The sequence below is a fragment of the Microtus oregoni genome, unplaced genomic scaffold, assembly GCF_018167655.1.
Source record: "Microtus oregoni isolate MIOR12 unplaced genomic scaffold, Mior012 000023F_ref0000262, whole genome shotgun sequence".
Classification (NCBI taxonomy): domain Eukaryota; kingdom Metazoa; phylum Chordata; class Mammalia; order Rodentia; family Cricetidae; genus Microtus; species Microtus oregoni.
The window spans coordinates 28,905,802-28,932,209 of record NW_024543082.1 but is presented as its reverse complement, the minus strand read 5'-3'; the positions used below and the strand labels follow the sequence as shown (position 1 = coordinate 28,932,209).

Genomic DNA, 26,408 nt, shown 5'->3' with positions numbered 1-26,408 from the left:
TCCTTATTTGACAAAATATTGTTTTACAACAAGCATGTTTTAAACTTTATATGAATTTATTATAACACATGTTCACAAATACTTTCCTGCTTATGTCTTACTTCTTTTATTTATTACTTAAAAATACCAATGCAAATTCCCTCTCTCTCCCCTCCTCCCATTTCCCTCCCTCTCCCTCCACAAACCCTCCCCCCACCCCCCAACTGTAAGAGAGTGCCATGCACTCTGCCCTGTGGAAAGTCCAAGGCCCTCCCTACTGTGTCTAGGTTGAGAAAGGTTTACATCCAAAGAGAATAGCATCCCATGAAGCCGGTATATGCAAGTAGAGACACATCCCAGTGTCACTATCAGTGGCCCCTTAGTCTGCCCCAGCTGTCAACCCCCTTCAGAGGGGTTTGGTTGTTTCCATGCTTGTTCACTCCCAGTCAAGTTGGAGTTGGTGAGCTACCATTAGTTCAAGCAAACTGTCTCAGTGGATGACCCCTTTATGGTCTTGAATTCCTTGCTCATACTCTCACATTGAAAGCAAAATATTTTAATAGTCATCGGAAGACACTATTAATCTCTTACACATTTTGTGGATAGCGTTCTTCATCTCCTTATTCCTGAAAGTGTACACCATAGGATTCAGAAGTGGTGTCATGGTTGTAGCAAATACAAGTGCATTTTTTTCAGAGGAGAAAGCTGATGTAGGTCGTGCATATATTAATATGCATGACACAAAGAACAAAATCACAACAGTAATGTGGGATCCACAGGTAGAAAGAGCTTTCAATCTCCCTTCAGAGCTGTGGGCTCTCAGAGAGTATAATATGACGCCATAGGAGACAAGCAGAATAGAGAAGATTATGATGCAGATAGACCCACTGTTAGCAAACACCAAAATGACAAATATGTGTGTGTCAGTACAGGCAAGTTTCAGTAATGGGAACAAGTCACACATGTAGTGATCAATGACATTAGGCCCACAGAATGGCAGTTGCAAAGTGAAAGTAATTTGTATGATAGAATGCAAGAAGCCTCCAGTCCAAGATATTGTCACCAAAATACCACAGAGCCTTCGGGTCATAATGGAAGAGTAGTGTAAGGGCTTGCAAATGGCCACATAACGGTCATAGGCCATGGCTGACAGGACAATCACCTCTATTCCAGTGAAGAAATGTATAGCAAACAATTGTGTCATGCAACATTCAAAAGATATGGTCTTCGTCTCATAGAAGAAGTCTACCATCATCTTGGGTGTGACAGTAGAAGAAGTGCATGCATCCAATAAGGACAGGAATAGCAGGAAGAAGTACATGGGGGAAACAAGCAGTGCAGGGCTGTAGATGATGGTCACCACAATTATCATGTTGCCCCAAAGAGTTGCAAGGTAGATCAATAAAAATACAACAAACAGTATTTTCTCAACTTCTGCATTCTGTGAAAGCCCGAGGAGTATGAACTCAGTGACAATGCTCTGGTTTTGCATTATTCTCAAGGAGATCCTGAAGTAAAATCTTTTCATGTAAATCTGAAATTATGAGAAAATAGTAGCACATTCAAGTTTATGTAATCACTATATACAAACTGTTTTTTTTCTTTGATTTTTTTATCGTTTAAAAAGAATATCATAAAATTTTAAAAGTATATTTGGGTAACAAAGTACTGAAGTTGAGATAAATTATTAAATACTTTAAATAGCCACATGTAAAGTATTGGTGATAATAGCATCTACTTTGTTGAGAAAAGAGTCAATAGTCTATCTTTAAAGGGTCAGTTTTCATCTGTTTTTATGAGGTTTATGAAGTACAGCACTGAAATGCATTTTAACCTATTCCAAACATAAATGAACGTCAGAATGTAAGCCCCTGTTAACTGACCAAAGCACTGCCTCCTCTACCACCAGAACAGGTGAAATATATCTTAGGGTATAGTTCAAAATCATATTCAGTTTAAATGTTTGTAAAAGTCTGACATTATTGGAACTTCCAATGAATTATTATGTTCTTTATAAAACAGAAAATTCTTTGGGAAAGTATGTAGTACTTCTTTTTATGCACATGATAGAATGTTGGAAATTTCATTAAATTCATCATATTATAGCATAAGAACATTGCAAAACCCACCCTGTTTTCATAATAGATATGTGAAATACTGCAAAATAAAATCAATTGCTCCAGAATTAAGTACCTAGTCAGCGGTATGTCACAGTGGTGTGTGCTTTTTAATTTTGCAATAGTTATCATAATAGCTTTTATGATCAAACAAAGAAAAGAAGCTCAACCTGGGACTTTAGAGACACAAACTCTAACATCTATGATGTCTCCACAGAATCAACAATTTGGAGAATGAGATTTTTCTCCTTTATAAGAACTTCAGGAAATTGGTGTTCTTTCTAATCTTTTTCACCCTCTAAAGGGTAAAGCATAATCTTCCTTCACCTTTTTGCAAATGAGGTATTGCAATAAAGTCAACAGAGTCAATGATGAAGAATCAGAAGGACAAGGACCATTCAGGTATGAATGAAAATTCATGACAATACACAGGTAAAAAGAGAAATTCTACCTCAAATAAATTTAGAGACTTTCAACTTAATTACTTGCCAAGATACATCCATTAAAACTCATAAGCATTTATATAAAACATGTCGCAATGTCTTAACTGCTAATCTCCAGGTATTAAATGTTCAAATTTGAAAAACATCAACATATTACTCATGATAGCATTTCATTACAGTGCTAGGAGTAATTAAGTCACAAGAAAACTTGACTGTTTCATCTGTAGCAAGTGTTTCCACAAATCTTCTATGTAAATATTCTGGTCTTCTGATTCGTTTTCCTCAGGTAGTTACAATCCAAAAGGTGTATATATCTTTTCCTGTGAATTATTCTCATGTGTGAATATATACATTCATATACATATACATGCCCATGCATTTTACGCATGCATGTTCACCACTCCAAATATTTTTATAAGAACAATGTGTTTATTTTGAGAAGAAAACTGAGATGTTTCAATAACTAACATCTAAAGAAAGCAGACATTACTTCATATTCATAATTCTGCTATGTGATCGTTTGTTTATTTATTTATTTTACAACAGTCGTTAGATAATGTGCTAAGGTCAGTTCCACACTAGCATATGCACTAAACCTCCATTTACTCACTATAGCCAAGGGAACAGTGATCTGAAACAAATCCTATAAAATCACTGGATCAGGCAGTAATCATTTATTATAAATTAGGATGATCACTACTTAGATTACTAGTTGTCCTTCAGAGCTAAAGCAGGATGGACAAAGAAATTTAGTAATAAGATATTAAGGCATGATAACAATGTATGAAATGTCAAAATGAACCTCAACATTTCACACAAAGAAAATGTATAGGAAAACAACAGCTATGCTATACTATGAGATGCAGATCTCTTACCCTTTACTCTACTGTGGATAGGGTCACATTATGTTTCCAATGTTCTAGAAGCCTTGTATTTTATCCTATATGTATTTGACAGGGAGATATATCCTAAGTGTTTTAGGGAAAAGTCACAAAATAATGATGGAATCAAAAGCATAGATGAAAATGAGTGTTAGAAATAAGTTATCACATATAATTAGAAAGAAGTTAAAACACTTTTAGCCGTAATTCTTGCTCACATGTGGTCAAAACTGACAGTAGTTTTTCTTCATATTTATTCATGTGGTAAATTATTTTTATATGGTTCAAAGAGCTATGACAATTTCAATACACAGTACCTTCACATGTTCTTTAAAATTAATATTGCAAGTCAGCTACCCCTGCATGAGCCCCCTGTAATTAGAAAATTGAGAAATTCCAAAGAAAATATAGGCCTGTGTTAATTTTAAAAATAAATAAATTTAGCTTAATATTTCTAATTATAATTAAGATATTCAATGTTCTTTTGTTGCAAACAAAATGACAGCATCATTTGTCCAGTGAATCACTTCCAAACCTCATGCTAACACAGCCACTATGGAAAATAAATAAAATATAATCATGGTTTATGATCACAATTGTTTTGATTTTAAACCATTGAAACCATAATTGATCTAAGCACAGGGCATAATACAGGTTTACTCCCACAATATAAAAGAGGTTGTATTTAAAAATTAAGCTAAATATAAATAAAATGTTTAGATAAGTATGGTTTGTTCATGTTTATTTCATGATCTTGACAAAGGTATTTACAGTAAAGCAGAATATCTGATGATGTAAAACTATGTGAGTTATGTTCTGCAACCTTCTATACTGTATAAAATGAGTATGCTAACATAAAAATAAAATGTTACATAGAAAGAAAAGCAGCTTATTTTCTATTATTAAACAAGCAAGAGAAAGACTGTCTGTAGATTAGCCATTTTCCATTGATTGAATTACTAGATTATGTAACTTATTAAAAGATTGTAAATACTGGTGCTCAAGCAGCACTAGTATGGCATCATCTGAATGCAAGAGAAATAGATTGTCTTCCTTTAATTTAAATGACACAACTCCATCCATACACAGAATAATCACCTGATATGAATTACATCACACAGTAGGTAATATGAGATCTTTAATGTTCAGTGTTCACATACTAACAATTTCCCAACTCAGTTTAAATTTCTAGAATCTTGCTGACAAAACTAATAATACAAATTTCTTACATTACTCAATTCTTTATCCTCTATTTTTGAATAAATACAGGGTAATAGAAGTGCAAATAATACTTTCAAAGTTCATTATGGAATATCATAGAAAAATATGTTTATATTTACTTATAACATTTATATAAATTGTAGAAATGCCATATATTTTTGAGTCTAAAACTTAAAACTAACAAAGAAAGAAAAAAGAGGGCTTGGAGAAATGCCTTAACACTTAATAGCACCTTGTCTCTCAGAGAGGAACCGTGTTTAAATCACAGCACCTGCATGAGGCCTCAAAAACACATGTAATTCTATTGCCAAGGGATACAATGTCTTCTCATAACCATAATGGACACCAGACACAGTCATGATGCACAATACACAGGCAGACAAAACATTTATACACATATAATTTTATAAATCTAAACAGTAAACAGCAAATATTTATTGACAGAAAGAAATAAGGAGCCATAAGTAAGAAAATATAAACAGAGCTTGAGATATCAGTCATCTCTGTAGAAATTACCTCATATCTCCTAAATTCCCATTGATATATCTTCATATATTAAATTGGTAAAAACCAATAAACAGTTTTTTCTAAAGATAAACAGCTGAATTTGTGTCATCTTCATTTGAAAATGATATTGTATAATTAGACAGATTAAAATGTTGTAGCAGGAAAATATAGAAAGAAATATGCAGGGGTAACATGATTCAGTAAACACACTTATTGGATATTTTTTATAAAATATCTTCATTCTGATCATGGTTCCCATCCTTCATGTCTTCCCTGACCCTGTCTCCTCTATACCTAAATCACATATGACAAACTTAGTAGTCAATTCAAAGTGAAGATATGATTTCAAAATGCTTTATACTTATTTTTAATATAATTTATCCTGATTATACATTGTTCTCTACTCCTCCAATTTCCTCCCCAACTCCCCTTTCCTGATCTACTCCCTTCTGTTTCTCATTAGTAAAGGCTTCTAAGAGCTACCAAGCAAACATGACAAAATATATTCTAAGATTAAACAAGAATGCTCATATTGAAGTCGGGCAGGACATATTGAAACCAACATATGGAAAAGAGCCCAAGACAAGGCACAGGGTCAAAGATATACTTGTTCACATTTAGGAGCCCCATAAAAACACTGATCTGGAAGCCATAGTATATATTCAGAGGACCTGGTGAAGACTCCTACAGGCCCTCTACATGCTATTTCAGTCTTGGTGACTTAATATGAGCTTTGCTCATAGTGATTTAGAGGGTCTTAGTTTTTGTTTGTTTGTTTGTTTTTTTTTTGGTGCTTCCTCCTCTTCTTGCTCTTATATTCATTCTGCCTCCTTTCCCACAGGCTTCCTCAGCCTGTGAGAGGAGGGATTTTATACAGGGCTCGAGTGTTCCCAAGTCTCTCACTCTCTCTATATTATTTGCCTGTGGGTTTCTCTGATTGTTCTATCTGCTACAGGAGGCAGCTTCTCTGAAGATGGCTGAATATAGTACTAATCTATTCGTATGATACAGTGTCACTGTGAGTCATATTTTCACTATTATTTTCTTTATTCAAGCTAGTATTATTTGATTTGACCCTAGGTCCCTGGGCTATCTAGTCTCAGGTTCCTCATCACCCAAACAATCTTGTGAATGGGCAGCATCCTATGATGTAGACCTTAGTTCTAATCAATTATTATTTGGTTATTCCCTCAAGTTCTTTTCCACCATTGCCCTAGTGTGTTTTGCTGACAGGACACCATTATAGATCAAAGGGTTTATGGAGAACTTGGTGTTTATGTTTCTTTTTTAGAGTACTTACCTGTACCAAAGTCTCTAGTACTTAAGTGTGAAGGCTCTAAGTAGGTACCATTTTATCTTCTCTATATTCAATTAGTTGTGTAAATGTTGTCTTCAACAGTGGACCTTGTTGTCAGTTTGCAGATATCAACCCATTTTCTTGTCGACAACCTGGGTTATTTGGGCATTCCTATGGGACCCCTTTGCCCAAAAACTTAATTATATTTTACCCAATCCCAGTTCTGGAAGTTTCAATTGATTACAAGAGATGTGCAGTTAGGACTCTATTTTTTACACTTATGGCAATTGCATTTAAATTGCCTTCATATATGTACAAATTTTAGGAAGCTTCTACTGTATTATGCTTCCAGACTGCTTATCAAATATCCTTCAATTTTAGTTCTGTCTCCTTGTATACTTTCATTTTACCCACTTATCCTCCCATTCAAGTTCCCCAAATCCATCTATAGTTATTTATCCCATTGTCCTTTCCTAGTGTGATTTATATCTGTCCTCTTTAGTCATTTACTCTATTCCTGCCCTCTGTGGTTCTACAGATTATAGCTTGGTTACCTTTAAACTCCACAGGTAATATCCACATATATGCAAATAAACATCACATTTGTTTTCCTGGGTCTGGGATACTTCACTCATTATGATTGTTTTAGTTTCTCTCCTAAAGCCTGTAATTATTATGATGTGAATTTTTAATGTATTAACAATATTAAATTAGCTGTGTTACCAAAATTTCTTTATTTATTAAGTTGTTGGTGAACATTTGTTTGAAATTTCTGACTATTAGTCAGGTGGTGGTGGCACAAACCTTTAATCACAGAACATGTGAGGCAGAGGCAGAAGATTCTCTGAGTTTGGTCTAAAGGGCAAGTACCAGCTGAGCGAGGGATACACAAAGAAACCCTGTCTTTAAAAAAAATCTAACAATTATAAATAGAGCAGCAATAAACATGGCTGAGCAAGTGTCTTTGCATAAGGAAGAACCATCATTGGGTGTACACTGATGTCCATTGTCCTATGAAAACACCTCCATGATTTTCATAGTGACTGTGAAAGTTTGTTCTACCAGCAGTGTGTGTGTTACTTCACATTCTTGCCAGCAGAAGGTGTCATTGGTTTTACTGACTTATGTAAGATAAAATCTCAAAATAGTTTTGATTTGTATTTCCCTGATGGGTAAAGATGTTGAACATTTCACAGCCCCTTAAGATTCCTCTATTAAAAATTCTCTGTTTAGGTTTATGCCCATTTTTAATTAATTTTTATTGAGCTCTACATTTTTCTCTGCTCCCCTTCCTGCCTCTCCTTTCCCTCCTTCAACCCACCCCCAAGGTTCCTATGCTCCCAATTTATTTAGGAGATCTTGTCTTTTTCTGCTTCCTATGTAGATTAGAACTATGTAAGTCTCTCTTAGTGTCCTCATTGTTGTCTAAGTTCTCTGGGATTGTGGTTTGTAGGCTGGTTTTCTTTGCTTTATGTTAAAAACCACCTATGAGTGAGTACATGTGAAGCTTCTCAGTGTCAAGAGTCCCCATTTATTTACTGTTTACCTTAGTGTCTGTGCTAGCACTGTTATGTTCAGAAATTCTATACCTGTGCCACTGAGTTCAAGGGCATTGTATACTTTCTCTTCTATCAACTTCAGTATATCTGATTCTATGGTGTGGTCTTTAATCCATATGAACTTAAGTTTTATACAGAATAATAAGTATGAATTTATTTTCATTCTTCTACATGAAGCAATCAAGTTTGACCAGAAAAAAATTGCTGAAGAACCTTTTTTTCCAGACTATGTTTCTGGCCTTCTATCAAAAAATAATAGGCATGTGATTTTATGTTTGTGTCTTTAATTTGATTCCACTAATTTCCAATATAAATATTTTTCTCTATAGGGCAATATGTTCTCTTTATAAATAGTGATTAAAGCATAAAGTATTTGTAAAAATAGATATTAGCTCTTTATTCCCAATAATAATATTTCTATGTGTAATGTTCTTTGTGTGCTGTAAGGTTTCAAACGTATAATCTATTTACAAAAGACATTTAGTCTGGTTTGAATTTGCTCTGAGGTGAAAATGAGCTAACTATGTGCAGTTGGTCTAAGCCAAAATACAAGGCACTTTGTTACGTGTCCAGAGTCTTGCTGGGACAAATAGAATACAGATGAAGCATACAGTGTATATTCTGTATATCAGAGCTATATAACTAAATAAAAAGACAAATGATGACCATCTAGAGATAGATGTGCCCAGTACATGGAATATACTGGAGAAACACCCAAGACTATTCTTATGAAAGAAATGGAGTGACTTATGAGAGAAATTACAGACAGGAGCAATTGAATTTCATAGCCAGTAAGTAACTCCATGGCCTTTCTTTCCATGTAAGGTTTTCTATCAGAGAATCACTCATCTGGTAAGTCAGCCTGTTAAACACTAGCTAACACCTGTTGTATCTCTTATGGAGATACAACCAAGTAAACATCTCTCCAGCTCTGTGTATAGCATTTTAATACAAGAAACTATTATCAATGTTTCCCCATTTTTCTGATGTCACTTTTGATTTCCTTATTCCCGAAGAGGTAAACTATAGTATTAAGCAAAGATTTAAAATATGTATAACCATGTTTTCTTAAAGACAAGTGGGGACATTGGTAATCTATAAATTAATACAGAAGGACTAAGAACAAAACTAGTACAATAGGAGTATGGGAGCCACAAGTAGAGATCACGTTGCGTTGCCCTTCAAAACCATGGGCTCTCAGAGAAAACGAGTTGAAATCATAGCAGACAAACAAGAAGATGATTAAAATGCAAATACCCACTGTTGGAACTGACCAAAATGACAAAAATGTGCAAGTCAGTACATATAAGCTTCAGTGATGGTAACAATCACATGTGGAACAATCATTGGCCTTGGATTCCCAGAAGGTCTGTTGCAAATTAATCTGTATGACCGACTATGAAAAATCCCTTGCCCAAGTCACTCCTACCAGGCAGGATGCTACAGAGCCTTCAGTTCATAATGGAAGAGTAGTGCTGGGGCTCTCAAGTGGCCACATAACAATTTTAGTCATGGCTGTTTGGAAAATTTCCTCTAACACAGTAAAGGAGGGTTCATCAAATAATTATTCTGTGAAATGCAGCACAAATTATAATTGGCATGAATAATAAAACCCAGAGTCAGATATAGGGGTTAATGATAAGGATCAGAGAAGCAGAGTGGCCAGCTACTAGTGTATTAGGCCACTTGTTCATTCCTGGCTGCTCAGACCTGAAATTACCACACAGAAACTGTATCATTAAATCATTGTTTGGCCTATTAGTTCTAGATTTTGATTGGCTAGCTCCTACATCTTAATTTAACCCATTTCTATTAATCAATGTATCGCCACGTGACTGTGGCTTACTGCCAATATTCTGTCCGGCATCTGTCTTTGGCAGGGCTACATGGCTTCTCTTGGCTCTGCCTTCTTTCTCCCAGTATTCAGTTTATCACCCCCCCCCCCAGCTCTACTGTGCCTTGTCACAGGCAAAGCAAGCTTCTTTATTCATTAACCAATAAAATCAACACATATACAGAAGGACTTCCCACACCACTCTCGAACTTTCTTACCTCTACCAAAGCTCAAAGCAAAGGTGCACTCCTGTCCTCAGAGGGACTTCTCAGACTTCATCCTTTGACTGCCCCAGACTGCACTGCCCCTCAGACTGCATTGCTCTCCCATCTTCTCCCATATTTTAGTCCTCTCTCTATCTAGCCATATCACTCCTGTATCTGTCTTCCCAGTGCTGGGATTAAAAACAAATGATCACAGGTGCTGGGATCACTTTTGGGTGAACTGTACTTCCTTAGACTGGATCAATTTTATGTAGCCCTGGGTGAACTTGCGTTAACAGAAGTCCATCTGTCCCCCATGTACTGGGGTAAGTGTGCTACCACCCCCTGGCCTTTGGTGGCTTAGCTCTGCACTCTGATCTTCAGGCAAACTTTATTTGTGAAAAAACAAACAAAATATCATGGTAGTTGAAATACTAATGGGACTACTTCCTCTCACAGAACTCTACAGGCATCTTGTGTGTGAAATCAGAAGAGATGAATTCATCCCAGAGGAACAAGAAATACATGGGACTGCCCAGTAGTCCAAGACTGTAGATGACTGTGTGTGCATACATGTACATGTGTTCCCTAAAAAATTGTATTGTACTTCCTAAGAAGAGTTCCCACTTAAACAAGTCATTAGCCTGAAAGTTTTATGATTGTAGAAAAAATAAACCCTTGACAGACAGGAAAGGATACTTTGATTTGCCTTTTTCAATCAAAAGTTCTTCATGCTACAGGAGCCGTGTCGCAAGTGGCCACTTGTTTTCATCTTATTCCCAAATTTAACAGCGTTGTTTAGCTTCTTTCTTGAGTAGATGGTAAGAAGTTGGCTTCTGAGAAGGAATGAATTCCAAATCTGGCCCCGCCCATAGTTAGCATATTAATTTCCTAAGTGAAATCAAACAGAGTGATACATTCTGGCCTTGAGTCTTCAACCAGGGTCTTTCACTTCTTTACTTGGATTTGGGCAATAAATGGATGGTTACTTACTGCTTCTGCTTCCAAACCAAGCAGCTTAGTTTCCATTTTAGGATAATATGTTTTAACTTTTTTTTGAACTTCATCTATAATGAAAATAATTGCAGGTTAATTTTTATGTAAATTAAGCTGACAATTCATATCTAAAGATTATGCTACTGAGTTTTATTTTTAAGTATTTCTTCAGATAACTATGCTACACTCATACAATGTATAAGTCCTAAACAAGTGAGTTTTACACAAGTCTTTTTGACAATACCTATTTTTTAATATCCATCGTGGAAAATTATGAAATGTTGGATGAATTAATTGCATAGCATAGTAAACACCATGCTAAGAATTTAATGTTTACTCATTTATTTTTCAGTAATACTCCACACTTCTTTCATTTGAATACTGGCAATGTGATAATAAAGGAAAATTTTTTCAAGGCTGTTTTTATTGATAGTCACTCTAACTCAAATGATTAAAGAGAAAACTGGAGCCATTAAATTGTAGTTTTCTTCCCTTCAAAAGAGTTATTCATCTTTGTTGGCTGCTCTGGTGGAATTTTGCTTAAGACTCTTAGGACTTATATTGGAAGGCATCTGTGACTTCATCTTGTCTTAAATACTTATTAATATAATAAACAAAGACAGGACAACTAGTCAAGAACCAAAGCATATACATATTAATCCAAAAACTGCTATCCCTTCAAAGTAAATCACAACATTCTGTGGGAAAGGGATTGCATTATTATTTAGGTCTAATAATTATTTATAATACAAATGGAATTTTGAACACTATTGAAGGCTGCTTGCTTTGAAGCATCATATTTTATAAAATAGGTAATTGTAATAGCTATTCCTATTTTACAACTTTCACATATGGAAGATTGATGAATGATTGACATTGACATAATAAAATGTGAAACAACAGGAAAATATTATGAAGCCAAAAAGGTAGCATATTTTAATAACTCACCATCAGGATAATTTTCCATACATCAAACCTAAAATTCTCAGTTTTCCAGGTTTTGGCTGATTACCCCTTTCTTATAGTCAGGACTTTATATTTTCAGATTGCTCTTCAACCACATTTATTGATCTTTCCTCACACATATGCTAATATTTTAATAATTTTTCCATTCTTTTATAGTTCCTGAAATTGGAGTACAGAATTATTAAAGCATGTTCAAGGTTACACAAGAAATTAAAAATCAGCAGAGAATGGGCCACCTAGAACCTGAGTTTTCAGGCAGCTACATGGTGAACTAGACCAGAGAGACTGAAGTGCTACAACTAAGAAAGAGAAATAAGCCAAAACTAGAAAATAAAAATGTAAATATAATAAAAATTACATTGTACACTGATAAAAGTTTCCAAAATTATGTTTTCTCAATTTCTGTGTTCTATGAAAATCTCACAGTAGGAATTCAGTGACAAGGCTCTGGTATGCATGATTCTTAAGAGAACTGTGAACAGACATTTTATTTTAAAGAATCATCTTCTTTTGTCCATGTGTGAATGAGGCATATCAATCAAAGGACCAGTGAATGAGGAAGAATCAGAATGTGAGGGACTAAATTCTATATATGATAAAAATACACATGAAGAAGAGAAGAAAAAAATGGGACAGGAAGGAATTTAATAAATAATTGTATGAAAATCTCAAAGAAGAACTAAAAAGAGAAATATGAGAAATATCTGGTTGACTATAATTTTGTCTTGAGACATAAATATTCAACCATCTTTTGTACAATATAACTTTATTTGTGCTCTACAAAAAATATGGCCTGAAATTTATATAAACTTACTACAATATATGTTCATAAACAGCTTGCCTACTCATATCTTACTATTAAAATATAGAGGTAAATTTAGCAACATCAAAAAGACACTTGTCATTGCTATAATAATTGTATGAGTAGTCCATATGCATGTAAATTCAGTTGCCCTCCTACACTAATCCTTTCAATAAATTCTCTCCATATTGATATGGAAAGCATCATCCCTAGCAAATAGGGAAATGCAAAGAAAATCAGCATTTTTATTCGATCTTACCTCAGGTAAAAATCAACAAAAGCATTGAAAATAAATGCTAGGAAAAAGTGGCAGTTAAAAATTTCATTGTTGGTGAGATTGCAAACTGGTGCAGTCTGTATGCAAATTACTGGGCATTATTTTCAAAACTCTAAAATAAGTTTCTTCTATGATCCAGCTCTACCAAACCTTGTTATATGCCAAAGACCTCAACATTCAACTGTACAAATACTTGCTCTGCCATGTTCATTGCTGCTCTTTACACAATAACTAATAAAGACCTAAAAATCCAATAGAAATTAAAAAGGTGATACATAAACTCTATGGAATGTTATTCAGCTATAAAGAAAAACAAAATCATGGACTTTGCAGGTAATTTAGACAGAACTACCAAAGAACATACTGAGTGTAGTGTCCCAGACTCAGAAAGACAAATGCCACTAGATGCTTCTAAATTCAAATTATCATAATTTAATACATATCCTGGAATATCCATGGAAAGAAAGAAAGCAAAAGGATCCAGTGGTGTTGTGGTAGAGGGACAACAGTGAAGGGAGTAACAGCATACAGATGAACTGATGGGAAAATGAGAAAAGCGGGCCTCAAATTAGGCATGGCAGAAATATATAAACACAAGAGAAGGATGGAGAGGGTTAAACAAAAATAAGGATGATGGAGGAAGGTCATTGGCTAATAAAGGAACTGCCTTGGCCCATTTTATTGGTTACAGGATAGGTGGGAGGAGTAGACAGAACAGAACGCTGGGAGGAAGAGGAAGTGAGGTCAGTCTCGACCGCTCTGCTCTCGGCAGCAGACGCCTGAGAGAGAAGCCATGCCCCGCTCCCGGGATGAAGCTCCAACCCAGGATGGACATAGGCTAGAATCTTCCCGGTAAGTGCACCTAGGGGCGCAACACAAATGATTAGAAATGGGCTAAATTAATATGTGAGAATTAGCCTAGAAGAGGCTAGAGAGAAATGGGCCAAGCGGTGTTTAAATGAATACAGTTTGTGTGTTGTTATTTCGGGCATAAGCTAGCCGAGCGGGCGGCCGGGGTGCTGGGAACACAGCCCTGCCGCCCTTATTACTACATAAGGATGTCTGAAAAAAATCACAATGGATCAAGCTATTAACTATTTATCTAAAAATGTAATACATATAAGTTTTATATGAATACACATACACAGTTTAAATAAAATTTTCTCACCTGAGCTGACAATGCTCACTCCACGAACCAAAGAGCAGCTCTCAAAAACCCCAACAGCAGGCATGAGAAGCCCTCCTTTAATTTTTTTTTTCTGGTTATGTGCTAAAAATTTGTTGTATTTAACACTTTTTTCCTTTCTTTTCCAAGCTTCAAACAATTTATTGTAGCTTATGGTTCTATAGAGCCCATCTTGTTTGGGAAACCTGGAAGCAAGTTGCAGGTATAAATGCAGAAACAGAAAGCTGAGAGTTCACATCTTCTACATAATAAGAAGGTAGAGAATGGGAAACAGAACTATGGCAAGGCCACATAATCTCCAAGCATGCTCCAACCCAAGCAAGTTACATACTTTCTACAGCAAGGCTATGCCTCCTAAAGCCTCACAAACAGGACCACCAAATGGAAACCAAAGATCTAATTTCCTAAACCTTTGAGAGAATATTTCACACTCAAACTTCTACATGTATATTACTTGGCTTAATAGGCATCAATCTAAATAAAAAGTTTTGGATGATCAAACATTTATATAAAGATAAAATAGATATAAAATGTGTATTAGATATTACAAATAACCATAAGTACCATAAAATCATATGTACACAATCCTATACATAATTTTAACTGTTTATCAAATAATAGTCTTGACAATTTTAAAATTTAAAAAATAGATGAGTTTCTGTAAAGATTTAGTGTTCAAAAAACAAGATTTCCTACAAGACATATTTTATATACTCTCATTTATTAGACACAGATTCTACACTTTTTGTTCTTAATTAAATTATGTTAAACAATCAACTTAGTTTTTTTTCAATCTGGTTCATTATTTTTTTAAACCATCCTTTTTATTTTACATACCAATCCCAGTTCCCTCTTTCTCCCCTCCTCATGCTCCCCTTAACTTTTCCCCATCACAACCCCACCCACCCCTCAGAGAAGGTTAGGTGGTCCTAGCGGGAGTCAACAGTGTCATATCACATTGACACAGGACAAAGGCTCTCACGCATGTATCTAGGCTGAGCAAGGTATCCCTTCAGAGAGACAATTTAAGCTCTAGGGATAAATCCTGCTCCCAATGCCAGTGGTCTCACAAACTGCCCAAGGCATCCAATTGTCACCCAGAGAGTGTCATTCAGAGGGCCTAGTTCTTGCTCACTTTGGTAGAAAATATACTAAAATTGGAACAATACAGAAGGTTAGTTAAGTCCTACAGTCCTATGCAGGCTCCCCAGCTGTCATTCTGGAGTCAGTGAGCTCCCACTAGCTCAGGTCAGCTGTTTCTATGGGTTTCGCCACCATGGTCTTGATCCCTTTGCTCGCATTGTTATTCCTCCCTCTTTGACTGGACTCTGGGATCTCGGTCCAATGCTTAGCTATGAATCTCTGTATCTGCCTTCATCATTAATTGCATGAAGGTTCTATGATGACAATTAAGGTAGTCATCAGTCTGGTTGCAGAGGAAGTGCAGTCCAGGCATCCTCTCCAGTATTGCTTATATTCTTAGCTAGGGTCATCCTTGTGGGTTCCTGGGAATTTCCCCAATGCCAGGTTTCTTGCTAACCCCATAATGGCTCCCTCTATCAAGATACTTCTTTCCTTGTTCTCTACCTCTGTCCTTCCTCCAACTCAGCCATCTTGATCCCTCATGTTTTCCTTCCCCCTTTCTATATCCCCCCTTCCTCTTCTATCCTCTCTCCTGGCCCCCAACTCCCAAATTACTCTGGAGATCTTGTCTATTTTCCTTCCCAGGGGATCCATGTATGTCTCTCTTAGCGTTCTACATTCTTTTAGTTTATTTGGGGTTATGAAGTGTTATCCTTTGCTTTATGTGTAATATCCACTTATTAGTGAGTATATACTGTGTTTACCTTTCTGGTTCTGGGTTACCTTATTCAGGATTGTTTATTTATTTTTTTAGTTCCATCCATTTACCTGCAAATTTCAAGATGTCAGTGACTTTTACCACTGACTAGTACTTCATTGTGAAAATGTACCACATTTTCTTTATCCATTCTTCTGTTGAGGAGCATTTAGATTGTTTTCAGGTTCTGGCTATTAAAAATGATGCTGTTCTGAATGTAGTTGAACAAGTGTCCTTAAAGTATGAGTGTGCATCTTTTGTGTATATGGTTAAGAGTGATATTGCTGGATCTTTAGGTAGATTGGTTCCAAATTTTCTGAGAAACTAATATATTGTTTTCCAAAAATGATTGTATAATTTGTATTCCCACCAGCAACGGAGGAGTGTTCACCTTACTCCACATCCTCTCCAGCATAAACTGTCATCAGAGTTTTGATCTTAATGATTCTGACAAGTGTAAGACAGTATCTCAGAGTTGTTTTGAATTGTATTTCCCTGATGGTTAAAGATCTTGAGCAATTCTTTAAGTGTCTTTGGCCATTTGAGATTCCTCTGTTGAGAATTTGCTGTTTAGACATGTACTCCATTTTTAATTAGATTATTTGGTATTCTGATTCCTAGTTTCTTGAGTTCTTTTATATTTTGGAAATTAGCCCTTTTGCTGATATGGGATTGGTAAAGATCTTTTCCCATTCTGTAGGTTACCAATTTGTATGGTTGACCATGTCCTTTGCCTTATATAAGCTTCTGAATTTCAGGAGGTAACATTTATTAATTGTTGATATAATATTTCCACTCACTTTTTAATTGAGTTAATTAGAATTTTCTTGAGTTCTTTATATATTTTGGAGATCAGACCTTTGTCTGATGCGGGGTTGGTGAAGATCTTCTTCCATTCAGTAGGATGCCTTTTTGTATTAATCACACTGTTCTGGGCTGGAGAGATGGCTCAGAGGTTAAGAGCATTGCCTGCTCTTCCAAAGGTCCTGAGTTCAATTCCCAGCAACCACATGGTGGCTCACAACCATCTGTAATGAGGTTTGGTGCCCTCTTCTGGCCTGCAGGCATACATGGAAACAGAATATTGTATACATAATAAATAAATGAATATTTTTTAAAAATCACACTGTCCTTTGCTTTACAGAAGATTCTAAATTTCAGGAGGTCCCATTTATTCACTGTTGCTCTTGTTGTATGTACTACTGGGGTTATACATAGGAGGTGGTCTCCTGTGCTCATGTATTGCAGGCTACTTCCCACTTTCTCTTCTATCAGGTTCAGTGTGGTCAGATTTATATTGAGGTCTTTAATCCATTTGGACTTGAGTTTTGTGCATGCTAGGTCCTTGGGCAGCAGAGCAGAGAGTACCTGAACTGGTCTTGCCATACTATCACACTGATGATTATCTCGAATATCACCATAGAATCTTCATCCGGCGACGGATGGAGATAGAGACAGAGCCCCTCATCAGAGCAATGGACTGAGCTCCCAAGGTCCAGTTGAAGAGCAGAAGGAGGGAAAAGAAGAGCAACGAAGTCTGGACAGTGAGGGGTTGGTCCACCCACTGAGACAGTGTGCCTGTTCTAATGGGAGCTCACCAAATCTAGCTGGACCAAGACTTAATGAGCATGCGATCAAACTCTCTGAAAGTGGCTGACAATGGGTGCTGATTGAGAAGCAATTGATAAAGGCACTGGGCCTTGTTTCTACTGCATGTACTGGGTTTTTGGGACCTTAGTCTATTTGCATGCAAAGCTTCCTAGGCCTGGATATAGGGAGGAGGGCCTTGGACTTCCCACAGGGCAGGCTTCCCTGCCCTCTCTTAAGCAGGGAGAGGAAGGGAGGGTGAGTGGGGGAGCCGGAGGGGAATGGGAGGAGGGGAGGAAGTGTAAATTTTTGAATGGAAAAAAATAAATTAAAAAAATATTTCCACTCACCTCTTCCAGGTGGAGGAATGTGGGGCCAAAACTAGGTGGCTGCTCATGCAATGGGGATGTTTAGGGATGTGAACAAGCTGCTGCCAGGTCTCAAGGGCTTCCGTGGGTGTGCCTGCAGGGGTTAGGACCTAGAAAGCAGGTCCCTCCAGCTAGGTACCCAGAAACTCACTGTTCTAAACACAGGCTGGTGGGGCACATGTAACATTTCTTTTATCGATGAATCTATTTCCTTTAGCGTATCTTCAATGTCTGTGATTCTGTCTTCAATCTCTTGTATTCTGTTGGTTATGTTTGTGTCTATAATTCCTGTTCATTTACCAATTTGTTTTTGGTTAGAATTGTCCAAGATACTCCCAAAACATACAGTTTATTTTTTATGTTCTTTTTTATCCCCAGAGGTGTATGTAAGTCCCTACTGCTGAAGGCACCATGCATTTCTGGCTCAGGGCTCAGAGACCCCTCAATGTAACTGACATAAATGCCTCCTCCATGAAGACTAGTTTTAATGGTACCAGAAGGCACTATGCAAGCTTCTAAAGAGTGGAGAAACCAGTAGTTTTAGCTATAAAGATTATCAACCACAATGACCAGTCTATCATACACTAAGTGTGAGGTTGTGGTGTGCATACCTTTGGAGTAACTGACAAATCTCTAATTGGATGTAAAACTTGCTCAATGCATGATAAATGATGTCTAATATCACAAACCTAATCAAATGCCCATAGCTACATGGTCATTTATCTAGGAGGAGACTCTATATCACCATTTTGCATAAAAAATAGTATAATCTCTAACTACACTCTAAATAGTTGTCATTATATGCAGATAAGGGTATCCCTGACTCTTTAAGGGAAGCTTCTCTTTTTAACACCGGGAGATTGTTATAGAAAACCAAAGGGTATCATAATGAAGAGTTGTGGAGCCCAGTCTCAGTGGGTATATCTATAAAATAATTTCTCACACCTAGAGTTCTAGAAAAAATTTAATGTGGTCAACAACGTTGTAAGAGTCAGAGGATCAGGGCTTGGCTGCAAGACTGTGAATCCTAGTAATGTCAGAACTTAAACCCATAAAATCATACCAACATGATCACAAAGACATGAACTACACAAAGACAAAACAACAGATATGCCAAAGTAGAAGGGAAAAGACTATTGGGCCTAACTCTACAGCCAGCTAAAGAAGGCTCAGTATAGGGGAAATAGTATTCCCCAGGGAAGATCTCACAAACTTATTCTATAATACCAAGTATTGAACCTTGAAAACATATATACAAGTAATATTATACATCCAGATAATATTGTACTTAGGAATATACATATACATATATATGCATATACATACATACATATATGTACAAAAATCAATGAGAAAAAAGGTCATGAGCATGAGAGAGAGAAAAAGGAGGATATTGGAATGCTTTTTGAGAATAGAAAGGGAAGGTATAAGTGATATAATTTTAATCTCAAAATCTTCAAAAGAGGTTTTTTATCTTCTTTGAACCTGTGCATGTCACAGTCTCTATGAGTTTTTATGTAGGTTAATAAAGAATAAGAGAAGCTCATGAGGTTTTAATATTTAAATAAAAAAGAATAAAAAATAGTAAATGGGGTCCAGTTTTTATTTCATAGCTAAAACTGTAACTTCTTTCCTCCTAGGATAGCATTACTAGCATCTACAACTGTGCAAGTATATTTAAGGTAATATAAAATAATTCTTGAATACAATTGATAGAGGAGGGTCATCTTTCTATCTGTTGATTTCATTGGTTAAGCAATAAAGAAACTGCTTGGCCTTCATAAGTTAAAACATAGGTGGGTGGAGTAAACAGAACAGAATTCTGGGAGAAAGAAGCTGAGTCAGGTAGTCGCCATGATTCTCCCACTCCAGGCAGACGCAGGTTAAGATCATTCCTGGTAAGCCAGCTCGTGGGCTACACAGATTATTAGAAATGGGCTAGTCCAGGTGCAAGAGTTAGCCGAGAAAAGGCTGGAACTAATGGGCCAAGCCATGTTTAAAAGAATACAGTTTCCGTGTAATTATTTCGGGGCATAAGCTAGAGCTAGCTATGTGGGCGGCCGGGTGCTGGGGATGCAGCCCAGCTGCTCCTATTTCAACATACAATGTATAATGAAACAAAATAAATGTGTTTTAGTTACTGTGTTCAGTATTTTATTTCATAGTTTTATTTCATCTTTGCATTCACAACTTCCAAATAAACACTGTTATCAGATCTTCATCTCCTTAGCTAATTTGTAGTTCATAGGGACAAATGGATGACTTAACCAAGAACATCTATGAGTACGGAACAGACCTTAAGAAGATTCACCTGCTATGAGAAAGAAATGAAAAGCACAGAAATTAATTGGGAAAACATTCTACTATATCCAAACTTTTGTTACACATTGGTTTTGATAACATCTATGCCCATTTTTTATATATTGTTTTTTAAACAACTTCTAGTTCTTTATGCATAGACTTTCTGATGGAAATCAAAACAATTTCATACACATTTTATATCTTAGCTCAGGTATATAAAATTAAGGATATACAATCACAGTATTAGCATTTAGAATTATATGCATTTTACAATGAATTCATTCGTGTATGGCAGAAAATTTTAGTTCTTAAATTTCTTGACAAAAGATATGTCTATAATAACTGGAATTTCCAGTGGGTGACAGAATTCCCTCAGAATGTTAGACATTTTGATTAAAGGGAGAAAGTATGCTGCATTCAATTAATTTGCTGAAGAGTCTACATGAAACCTGCACATAAGAAAATATAAAGTGTTGGGCATAGTTGTTCATGCCTTTAATCCAAGCACTTGGGAAGCAAAGGCAGGCAAATTCCTGAGTTTGAGATCAGCATGGTCTACATAGTGAGTTTTCAGGACTGCCAAGGTGATGTATAGAGTACCTGTCTCAAAAACATAAATAAAATATTGGTTCTGGGTATTGAACTAGTACCTTTCTTGACTGAGCTCTCTTGCTCATCCTGTTTGTTTTTTTAATTTCATAAGTCAACTTAAATTCTTGATGAATAGGAACCCAGTGGCAAACACCCGTATACCCAGTATTCAGGAGACAGAGACCGGTGAATCTCTGAGTTTGAGGCCAGCCTGGTCTATATATATATAGTGCTTCAGGCTAGTTAGAACTACTTAGAGAGGCCCAGACCCAAGTGGCAGAGACCACCGGTGCCTGAGTATGCGGCGGATGCAGGATAGTCCAAGCATGAAACAGTGAAGCCCACCCTGAGAGCAGATCGCCCCACTACAATTAAATCAAGTAGGTTTTTGGGGGCCTGTCCTGCAGAGTGGTAGGCCATTTATTGGCGAGGTCCACGGGCGAACGGGGAACCTGGTCCTGTCCTTGAAGACCCTCCTGAGTGGGAAGAGTGTTCTTGGCCCACAGCGGGACACAGGAAACAGAGCGGGGGCATTCCCCGAACCCCTTGACCCCCGGTTAGTCTGCGAGGGCTGGTACCCTCTGCTGGGACTGCTCCTCCTCTGCTGCGACCTCTCTCTCCCTGAAACATCCCAGCTTGTGCCCAGGAGCCTCCTTCACTCACCCTTCCTTTCGCAGAGCCGATGGATCACCCAGTTTAGCCTGTTTGGCTGCTGGGTCGGGAGCTCATGTCAGAGGGCAGCGGGATTTTCTCTGTTTTGGTGGCTGGCCTGCAGAGTGGTAGGCCTTTTTTGGCGAAGTCCCAGGTGAACGGGGAGCCTGGTCCTGGTCCTGAAGACCCTCTGAGTGGTGAGAAGGATCTTGGCTTGCAGCGGAGCAAGGGCATTTTGTAAGCAGGGCACCTGGCCAGCAAGGAAACCTGATCCTGTTTTATTTTTTATTTTTTATTAAGGATTTCTGCCTCGTCCCCACAACCGCTTCCCATTTCCCTCCCCCTCCCCCGATCAAGTCCCCCTCCTTCATCTGCTCGAAGAGCAATCAGGGTTCCCTGACCTGTGGGAAGCCCAAGGACTGCCACCTCTATCCAGGTCTCCACGAGGGGTGCACCCACACACTAAGACAATGGGGATGTTCTATTGGGATCTCACCAAGGCCAGCTGGCCTAGGTCTGAAAAAGCATGGGATAAATCCGGACTAGCTGAACATAGCAGACGATGAGGAATACTGAGAATTCAAGAACAATTGCAGTGGGTTTTTGACCCTACTGCACGTACTGGCTTTGTGGGAGCCTAGGCAGTTTGAATGCACACCTTACGAGACCTGATCCTGTTTTAAAAGACCCATTAGATAGCATCGATAGGAGGAGATGGGCAGGCACCAAGGCAAGAATTCATCTAACAATCTTAAAAACAACATGAAAACACCAGAACCCAATGAACTTACAACAGAAGGACTTGAACACCCTAACAGAAGAAGAGGAAAAAATTGACTTTATGAAAGCAATAGAGTCCCTTAAACAACATGTAAAAAAATGCCCTTATAGAAATGGATGATCAGTATAACAAAAAGTTTGAAGAAATGAGTAAATACGTACATGATACCCAGGGAAAACAAGATAAAATGATCAAGCAGGTAATGGAAACAGTTCAAGAATTGAAAACTGAAATGGAAGCAAGGAAGAAAACACAAACTGAGGACCAGCTGGATATGGAAAATCTAGGTCAACGAGCAAAGACTACAGAAACAATCACAATCAATAGAATACAAGAGATAGAAGGAAGAATCTCAGATTCTGAAGACACCATAGAGAAGATAAACGCACTGATCAAAGAAAACAGCAAAGCCAACAATTTCTCATCACAAAACATTTGGGAAATATGGGACACAATAAAAAGACCAAACCTAAGAATAATAGGGATAGAAGAAGGAGAAGAGTCAAAGGCCCAGAAAATATTTTTAACAAAATTATGGAAGAAAACTTTCCCAACATAAAGAAAGATATTCCTTTGAATATTCAAGAAGCATACAGAACACCAAACAGACTGGATCAAAAAAAAACATCCCCTCACCATATAATAATCAAAACACAAAATATACAGATTAAAGAAAGAATATTAAGAGCTGCACAGGAAAAAGGGCAAGTAACTTATAAAGGTAAACCGATCAGACTTACACCTGACTTCTCAATGGAAACCATGAAAGCCAGAAGGTCCTGGATAGAGGCACTGTAGAAACTAAGAGACCATGGATGCAAGCCCAGACTACTATACCCAGCCAAGCTATCATTCACTATCAATGGAGAAAACAAGACATTCCAGGATAAGAACAAATTTAAACAATACGTAGCCACAAATCCAGCCCTACAGAAAGTAATAGAAGGAAAATCACAACCCAAGGAACCCAACATTGCCAACACTGCCTACAATAACTCAGGCATCTAGCGACCCTTCACCAGCAAATCTCAAAGAACCCAACATTGCCAACACTGCCTACAATAACTCAGGCATCTAGCGACCCTTCACCAGCAAATCTCAAAGAAGGGAGAAACACAAACTCTACTACCAAAAACAATAAGAATAACCGAAGTAAACAACCACTGCTCATTAATATCACTTAATATTAATGGTCTGATGTGGGAGTGTCATATATCAATCTGTTGATTTCATTTGTTGAGGAATAAAGAAACTGCTTGGCCCTGATAGGTTAAAACATAGGTGGGAGGAGTAAACAGAATAGAATGCTGGGAGGAAGAGGAAGTGAGCTCAGAGACACCATGCTCCCCTCGCCCGGCCAGACACATGCCATGAAGCTCCAACCCAGGATGGACGTAGGCTAGAATCTCCCTGGTAAGCCACCTCATGGGCTACACAGATTATAAGAAATGGGCTAGTCCAGGTGTGAGAGTTAGCCGAGAAGAGGCTAGATATAATGGGTCAAGCACTGTTTAAAAGAATATAATTTGTGTGTTGTTATATTGGGACATAAGCTAGCCAGGCGGCCGGGGTGCCGGGGATGCAGTTCCACTGCTCCTATTACAACAATGGTCTCAATTCACCTATAAAAAGGCACACGCTAAGAGATTGGATATGAAAACAGGATCCAACATTCTGCTGTTTTCAAGAAACACATCTCAACCACGAAGACAGGTATCTACTCAGAGTAAAAGGTTAGGACAAGGTTTTTCAAGCAAATGGTCCTAAGAAAAAAGCAGGTGTGGCCATACTAATTTCTAACAAAACTGACTTCAAACTAAAATCAATCAGAAGAGATGGAGAGGGACACTTTATACTCAAAACAGGAACAATTCATCAGGATGACATCTCAATCCTGAATATCTATGCCCCTAATAAAAAAAGCACCCACTTATGTAAAAGAAATATTACTAAAACTCAAGGAAGACATCAAACCACACACACTAGTAGTGGGAGACTTCAACACACCTCTCTCACCAATGGACAGGTCAATCAGGCAGAAACCTAATAGAGAATTAAGAGAATTGTTGGAGGTAATGGAGCAAATGGACTTAACGGATATCTATCGAACACTCCACCCAAATAGGAAAGAATATACCTTCTTCTCTGCAGCTCATGGAACCTTCTCGAAAATTGACCACATACTCGGAAACAAAGGAAACCTCCACAGATAAAAAAATTATCAGTGTCCACCTGTGTCTTATCAGATCATCACGGATTAAAGTTAGAAGGCAACAACAATGCTACCCACATAAAGCCGACAAACTCATAGAAACTGAACAGTCAACTACTGAACCATACCTGAATTAAGGAAGAAATAAAGAAAGAAATTAAAGTCTTCCTTGAATTCAATGAAAATAAAGAAACAACATAAATAAGATCAGAAATGAAAAGGGGGACATAACCACAGACACAGAGGAAATTCAGAGAATCATTAGATCTCACTACAAAAGCCTGTATGCCACAAAACTAGAAAATGCAAAAGAAATGGACATTTTTTTTAGATAAGTACCATATACCAAAGCTAAACCAAGACGAGGTGAACGATCTAAATAGACCTGTTAGTCACGAAGAACTAGAAACTGTTATCAAAAATCTCCCTTCGAAAAAAAGCCCAGGACCAGATGGTTTCAATGCAGAATTCTACCAGAACTTCCAAGAAGAGCTAATACCTATACTCCTTAATGTATTTCACAATATAGAAACAGAAGAGTCATTGCCAAATTCCTTTTATGAAGCTACAGTTACCCTGATACCAAAACCACACAAAGACCCAACCAAGAAAGAGAATTACAGGCCTATATCACTCATGAACATCGATGCAAAAATTCTCAATAAAATATTAGCAAACCGAATCCAAGAACACATTAGAAAAATTATCCATTATGATCAAGTAGGCTTCATCCCAGAAATGCAGGGCTGGTTCAACATACAAAAATCTATCAATGTAATCCATCATATAAATAACCTGAAAGAAAAAAGTATTACTACAGATTGGCGCCCACAGAAAGCCTGAAAAAGCTTGGGAAAGAGTAAAGCATGTTTTCTTGATAGTGACAATTTCTCAGATCTACTCTGCTTGCTAGAGGCAAGCAAGCGCCTCATTTAATAGAGGCTTCCTGACTCAGCTTTAGCTGCAAAACCCTGCAGCTCATTAAGAGGTCCTGCCACGAAACACTTAAATCATGTTGACAAAAAGCTGAATGCATGCTTTTCGGTTTTCAGAGGTAGCAGGAAAAAAGCTGCGCCGTTTAAAAATGCCAGCTTTCTGGGCTGTCCTGCCAGGGCAAACTCTGAGGCAGGAGGGCCAGCTACCAAGAGAGGACTTGAGTGTTGTCTGTTGTAGCTCGCTGACAGGCAGGGACCTTGAAATGCCATAGAGTTGTGGCTATAAACATGGCTGCAGCCTGTATATCCGCCATGAGGCTGGAAAGCTAAGGAATGGGCTGGATCCAGGCGTCGAAGCCACGGCTTTAGTCCTACTGAGATTGCTTGGTAAATTAAAGACTCATGTGGTCAGAAAAAGAGAGATATACAGTAAAGAAATATGATCATTTCATTAGATGCTGAAAAAGCATTTGACAAAATTCAACATCCCTTTATGATAAAAGTATTGGAGAGATTAGGGATACAAGGGTCATACCTAAATATAATAAAAGCTATATACAGCAAGCCTACAGCTAACATCAAATTAAATGGAGAAAATCTCAAAGCCATCCCACTAAAATCAAGAACATGACAAGGATGTCCACTCTCTCCATACCTTTTCAATATCGTGCTTGAAATTCTAGCAATAGCAATAAGACAACATAAGGAGATCAAGGGGATTCGTATTGGAAAGGAAGAAGTTAAGCTTTTGTTATTTGCAGATGATATGATAGTATAAAGAAGCTACTCCAAAAACTCTACCAAAGAACTCCTACAGCTGATAAACACCTTTGGTAATGTGGAAGGATACAAGATCAACTCCAAAAAATCAGTT

At 37.4% G+C, this 26,408-nt stretch overlaps 1 protein-coding gene across 1 annotated transcript; it reads right to left on the bottom strand.

The window, feature by feature from the left end:
- Positions 1–535: 535 nt before the first annotated feature.
- LOC121461869 (olfactory receptor 4C15-like) lies at positions 536–1,507 on the bottom strand. The gene has a single exon (XM_041673202.1). It carries the CDS (start codon positions 1,505–1,507, stop codon positions 536–538), a length of 972 nt encoding a protein of 323 aa, XP_041529136.1.
- Between the last annotated feature and the right edge of the window lie 24,901 nt (positions 1,508–26,408).